General features: G+C 59.0%; 2 protein-coding genes across 2 annotated transcripts; one reads left to right on the plus strand and one right to left on the minus strand.

Annotated features, from left to right (window-relative positions):
• Positions 1-89: 89 nt before the first annotated feature.
• On the plus strand, positions 90-1,004 carry CCMA1212_005625 (3-hydroxypropionyl-coenzyme A dehydratase; the record flags this gene model as incomplete). Its single annotated transcript, XM_073702879.1, has 1 exon — positions 90-1,004. The coding sequence occupies one exon, from the start codon at positions 90-92 to the stop codon at positions 1,002-1,004; it is 915 nt and encodes a 304-aa protein (XP_073558538.1).
• Positions 1,005-2,735: 1,731 nt separating this feature from the next.
• On the minus strand, positions 2,736-4,208 carry CCMA1212_005626 (uncharacterized protein; the record flags this gene model as incomplete). Its single annotated transcript, XM_073702880.1, has 1 exon — positions 2,736-4,208. One exon carries the CDS (start codon positions 4,206-4,208, stop codon positions 2,736-2,738), a length of 1,473 nt encoding a protein of 490 aa, XP_073558537.1.
• Between the last annotated feature and the right edge of the window lie 2,218 nt (positions 4,209-6,426).

Consider the following 6,426-nt stretch of genomic DNA (forward strand, 5'->3'; position numbering starts at 1 on the left):
CCAGCCTCACCAATACCCATCTCAACCAACCCCATCCCATCACAACGCCCTCAAACCGCCGACAAACAAACTCAGCAACAACACCAACAATGGCAGCCTCCAACCTCCCCCAGAGCTACACAGCCCTGACCCTCCCAACCCTCCAATTCTCCCACCACCCTTCCTCCTCCCCCTCCGTCACCCCCGTCATCATCATCAAGCTCCACCGCCCTCAAGCCCGCAACGCCTTCACAGCGGAAATGGCCACCTCCCTCATCTCCGCCTTCGACCTCCTCTCCTCCGACCCGCGCGTCAAAGCCATCGTCCTCGCCTCCTCCGACCCGGCCAACAAGTTCTTCTGCGCAGGCATGGACTTCAACGCCGGCGGACCAGCAGGCACATCCCCCGACACGCACCGCGACGAGGGCGGCCAGGTCAGCCTCGCCATGTACCGCTGCTCCAAGCCCGTCATCGCCGCCATCAACGGCTCCGCCGTCGGCGTCGGCATCACAATGACCCTCCCCGCCAGCATCCGCGTCACCTCCCGCGACGCCAAAATCGGCTTCGTCTTCGCCCGCCGCGGCTTCTGCCTCGAGGCCTGCTCCAGCTTCTTCCTGCCGCGCCTCGTCGGCGCCGGACGCGCCCTCCACCTCGCCACCACCGGCGCCGTCTACCCGGCCGGCCACAGGCTGCTCGACGGGCTCTTCAGCGAGGTCGTCGACGAGCCGGACAAGGTGCTGCCCACCGCGCTGGGCATCGCAGAGGACATTGCTGCCAACGTCAGCTTGGTGTCTGCCGCGGTGATGAAGAACCAGATCTTTCGGACGCCGGCGTCGCCTGAGGAGGCGCATCTTGTGGAGAGCAAGATGTTTTACTCGCTTGTCAGGAGCAAGGATGCCAAGGAGGGGATTGAGAGCTTCTTGAAAAAGAGGAAGCCTGAGTTTAAGGATACTATTGAGGATGATGCGCCGCCGGGGTATCCTTGGTGGACGCCGGTGGACGTGAGGCCCAAGGCGAAGCTTTGAGGGGGGCATTGCTGGAGTGGTCAAATGTACAAATTCGCACGTGAGACGAATAGTAGTGATATCATCTGCTCAAAGTGTCGACTTGGTTCATGTTGACAGTGAAGCCGCTGTGTTATATAGCGCCATCGCTCATTCGATATCAGCACTTACACGTACATGTATCAACCCTTCACCGAGCCTCACCGATCCCACCACAACCCTCACTACCACCCTTCCCCCCTCCAACCCAAAACCCAGGAACAAATCAAAACTCCAAAAACCAATCCGCGTCCCGATCATCCCTGCGCCCCTGGTGATCCCTCCCACGCAGAACCAATCTCATTCGCGCGTGCGCTCCAAGCCAGACGACATTGGACCAACCTGAACCAAGCCATTTTGAACTCCACCATAGACTGCATATGCAAGATCAACCAAAACAAGAACAAGCAGCACAGGCGGGCCTCAAGCGAACGCGCCTCACCTCACTATGAATTGCCTATTCCGTTTGCGAGGCTCGACAATCGGTCCAATGGTGTTTGCCGGGGTCTGGTAGAGTTACATGGCTTTGCAGGTGGCGTGAAGCCACCACACAACAAAACACATCCCACAAGTAAACAAAGAACCTGTTTTGTAAACAAAACACTGAGAACGGTCAACAAGGGCATTGTAATACTTTTAAGAGGGAGAGAAGCTTCAGAAATGATTGGCAACTTGTTCGTATTTTCTTTTCACACCGCTGAGAAATCGCCTACAGACAGATGATGCTATGGACCCCCTTTCCCTTCCTCTGTTTCCCCCCGGCCTCTCTCCCCCCCAATCCTCAAAGCTCATCTTCTCCCGTAGAGAGTGTTCATCATCCAAACGGCGCTTGTTTCCAAGAAAGCGATCCGCGAGAGAAGAAAAAAAACCGAACAAGAAGCCCATCTTCTGGTATGGCACCCACGGCGCGGGGTCTTCGTCGCCTTCTGCCCCCCAATGTCCGTTCATACGGGTTGTGTGTCCAACTGCATGTCGCCAGTGTTGAACCGCCCTCGTTCCCCATTTCTCTTGGTCTTCGCCAAGGAAATGTGAAAAAAACAACTCTCTAATATGTCCCAAAAAAAGCAACATGTGCCCTTTCAAAAATGTGTATTTCCTCCTGTATGCAATTCGTAAAAGACCCCGACGGATGATTGGGCGTCAGATGTAGAGAAAAAGAAAATTCGTAAGACTCGATTGGAAAATGCCAGAGCCAGAAAAGAAAAATTGTTGAAGAAAAGAAAAAAACCAAAAGGTCAAACATGTCCTGCCGATGCTTGTACTCTTGCCGGTTCCGTAACGCCTCGCAGATTTGTGATTCGCGCGAAAAGAGGTAAAGAAAACAAAAATGGTAATGGAGAGAAAAAGAAACGGCAATCCCAGATGTTTGCGTGCGCCTGGGGCCTGTTGCTCCCCATCTGTATCATTGGGCCGTGAAAGTGAGATGAGAGTCGTGATTATGCAAGATGTCTGCTGAACCCAGCACTTTGCTCTCGGTGGTGGTAGTTATGCGATTCGATGAGTAGAGAAATGGTGGGGTGAGCGGATGATGAGAGCTATGCACACACATCGATGGTATGTGACGGATTAATTGAGTCCGGTGGTTGAAGGGGACTCGTACGCATTTGAGGGCGAGTGTTGTTGATGGGATGTGAGAGCTGTGATCGGAGGCAGGCTGGGTTTTGGCGCTGCTCTTCCGCTTGCTGAGAGGCACCTTGTTTGATGGACGGCTTCTTATCGCTGCCGCCGGGCCAGCTTCAGCAGACGGGTTCTCAGCCAGAGCATGAATGCTGTCCAGAGGCTGTTTGTCCTGCGCTTGGCCGACTTGCTTCGGGAGGGGGCGTCTTGGGCCTGGCCGCCGTTGAGCGGATCAGACTCGGTCTTCTCGCGGACGCTGGACGAGTTCCTGGCGCTGGAGATGGGCGTGGTGTAGCCAAAGCTCGTCTTGCGCTTGTTGGCCTGAGCGCGCTCAATCTTGTGAGCCTCCTTGGCGTCGGCGCGCTCGCGCTTCTTGATCTGCTCGCGGGCGTACTTCTCCTCCTTCTCCTTCTCCTTGGCCTCGAACTTGCGGCGGGCCTCGCGGACCTGCTCCTGGCGGGTGGACGAGTCCATCTCGCTCCGCGAGCGGAGGCGGAAGCCGTTCATGTCCAGCGACGTGCGGAACGGGGATATGGGCGACGTGGAGCAGACCGGGTTGGAGGCCGTCTTCTGCTGGGTGGTGGAGATGAGCAAGGGCACGGCGGCGGCATTGGAGGATGAGGAGTCGTTTGCCAGCGCGGACTGGTGATTCACAGCGCCTTGGGTGAGACGTTGTACAGAAGGGCCCGAGTTGGAGCGAGTGGTGGCCGCCCTGACAGAGGGGCCATCTGAGCTGGTGCGCTGGCTGCCGGACAGCGACGGTCGCCCGGACAGCGAGTGGCGGCCAGGCGGCGCCGCAGGCTTTGAGCTGGGCGAGTTTGAGCGCAGGCTGGAGGAGTAGGAGAGCTTCTTGGAGTTTGTGGCGGAGGCGGCCTGGTTGGGGCCCTCGGACTGCGAGTGGCAGAGGGGCGCGGGCGAGGCCAGCGGCTCGTCGAGGTCCAGGCGGTCGTCGTCGCTGCTGCTTCTGCTGTCGCTGCTCTCGGCAATGGCCGAGGTCAGGTCGCGCTGCTGCTGGCCGGTGAGGCCGCCGTCGAGCGAGGAGAGGGAGTTTGCGTACGAGTGCAGCGGCGGCGTCGAGGTCCGGGGCATCTGCTGGAAGGGGTGGACGAAGGAGCCGGCGCGGGTGGTGGCGGCGGCGGCCGAGACTGAGTTGCCGCTGGTCGAGCGGGCGTGGGAGGCGGAGGAGAAGGAGAAGGTGTTTGCGCGGGCGAGGCCAGGCGGCGCGGGCCCCAGGTCCGCCTTGGTCTTGGACAGGCTGGTGAAGCTGACGTCGCGGACGAGCTTTGCGCCGGCGGCTGGCGCAGCTGCGTATGTGGAATACAGGCGGCGGTCGGCGCTCAGGTCGTCGAGGTCGCGCGCGCCGAAGTCGAAGGAGCCGTACTCGAGCTCGGGCGTCGTGGCCACGGGCTGGTCGTCCCAGCCGCGGTTGAGGTCGAGCGAGTTGCGCTCCGAGTGCGAGTGGACGTGGTGCAGCCGCTTGAGGATGGGTTTGACGACGATGCGGCTGCGCGACTTGGTGAGCTTGCCGGCGCCGCTCAGGCCCGACGGCTGCGTCTGTAATGAAGCCATGGCCGCGGGCAAAGATGTGTGTGTGTGTGTGTGTGAATGTGTGTTGTTTGTATGTGTCTGAGCCGGTGAGGCTGGTGGAAGCTGGACAGAGCGACGGACAGAGGAAAGATGATGATACAGACAGCCAGCCAAGACCGGAGCAAAGAAGAAGCTTCAATCTTTCCAAGGCAGAGCTGGGTACACGTACGAGATGGTACGACGACGGGAAGGACGATGGAGGTGGTTTCGACGATGCTTCCTCCTGGCTTCTTGTTTTAAGTTTCGGATTGCAATCCAACGCCAGCACCCCTGTCGGATGCCCGCGAGGTTCGTTTCGTCCGGATACGCAGTGGCTAGCATCTAATATTACCTACACCGACTGCAAGCCATCGTTGCCGTGGTTCCTGGAGCTGCAGCTGGGAGCGAACGAGTTACACGGTGACCGACGGCGAGGCTCCACCAAACCGTCTGCATTGGGCTCCCGGAAACGCACCCCAAAGGACCCAGACGATGCAAGAGAACGAAAGAACAAGGCCTGGCGTGGTCCGGGGGTAGCAGGAAAAAGGAGGAAACGGGGCCCGTACTGGACAAGGGAAAGGGGGGAGGTTATGAGAGGAGACGGTTAGCAGCAAAAGAACGGGGATGGAGATGGCGATGGGCCCAAGAGAGGTGAGGCCGAGGATAATAATAATGGCGGTGGTCCGGGGGGGCGTTGGAGGGGGATGGGGGAGGNGTTGGAGGGGGATGGGGGAGGGGGGGGCCCTCTAAATGGCGCTGGAACAGGCACCGGCGCAGGCTGGATGCGGCGTTGCTGGAGGCGCTGGTAGCGGTTTGGCGGTATGGCCCGGGAGCCGGTAGGGGTCAGCCAGAGGCCCGGCTAGCGCTGGCCGGGGTCTGATTGCGCTGCTCCAGCTGCGTGCGGCTTGCGGCCAAGGCGGTGTTACTTGTGCGTGTACGGATACGTGGATGGATGTTGGTTCCAGTCCAGTTGTTGACGGCTTGGTGGCGAACGGGCACAACTGGAGCAGAGTCGGATGTTTAGCATGGACAGACGGTCCGTTCGAGAGCAGAGAGGAAAAAGGGAAAGCGAGCGTGAGCGGATGGAAGCGATGGGGGTCGGAAACGGACGTGGCTTGGCGGCTGGAATCCCTTTGGCCGTCTTCAAAGTTTGGTTCTGACACATCTCAGGCAGTGCAACTGGAAGTCGGCCAGATTCCTGCTGCTGCCGCCAAAACGGTTGCGCCGGTCACCGTTCAATTCTGGCTGCGAGTTTCTCGTCGTGATATATGGACTCGTCATTAATTAACCCACGATCCTTCGCCCCGGTCCCAAGCCTCACCATGAAGGCGTCATCCGCTGCTCCTCGCGTCAGCTCTCGATGCTCCCCCAGACCCAGCCTCGGGGCAATCAATCAATCAATCACTCATCAATCAAACCCATCGATCATCAGTCACCAAAAGCGATCCAGGCCGGTCAGCAATCCAATCGCTCCCTTTCTCTGCCTGGCTGGCCCTCGGCATGCGAGGGCACGTGGACGCGACACCAAGCGGCGACGGGGCCCTTCGACAGCGTTTCCAGACGTTCCGCCCGCCCATCACAACCCTTGCAACGTCGATGGGCTGTGGGGAGCGGCAGGGGGGCCGAGGACAGACCCATGGACACTATTTCCATCCAGCGAAATTGATGGCTCCTCTGGACGCATGTACCTCTCGCAGCATGCCTGCGCCGGAGGTGTACTTTGGTAATATCCAACCCCAGCCGCTCCCGTGAAATTGCGCGTACTCTGGTCTACCATTGGCGAGGCCGGCCGCGCGAGTACTTTCTGTAACGAAAGGCGGCCGGCAAACGATATTACGAGTTGCTGCTCCTTATTACAGTCCTACGAGGATTACGAGACACACGAGAAAGTACAAGTAGAGCCAAGAAGAACCACAAGGACGCGGGCAGCTGTTTGCGTCCGAAAAGACGACGTGAAATTACCGCAGCCTGAGGTAAATGGCTGAGACACCTTTTGCCCTGCCCTGCCCAAAGCAACAGAGGCGAACTGAGGTCTTACACGAGGGCCCGAGATCACATGTACGGACAGTATTTCCCCCCTTCTGCAGCTCCGTCTTCACCGCAAGCTCCGATGGCGTCCCGTGGGTTTTGGCGGCATGGCTTGCTTGCTTGCTTCGCATGTTCCTTGATACTCGTACCGCCTTTCCTACCTCACCTCTCCGTGACACGTGCAGCATGCTCT

This window comes from Trichoderma ghanense (assembly GCF_004382785.1).
Source record: "Trichoderma ghanense strain CCMA-1212 chromosome Unknown scaffold_6, whole genome shotgun sequence".
NCBI classification, from domain to species: Eukaryota; Fungi; Ascomycota; class Sordariomycetes; order Hypocreales; family Hypocreaceae; genus Trichoderma; species Trichoderma ghanense.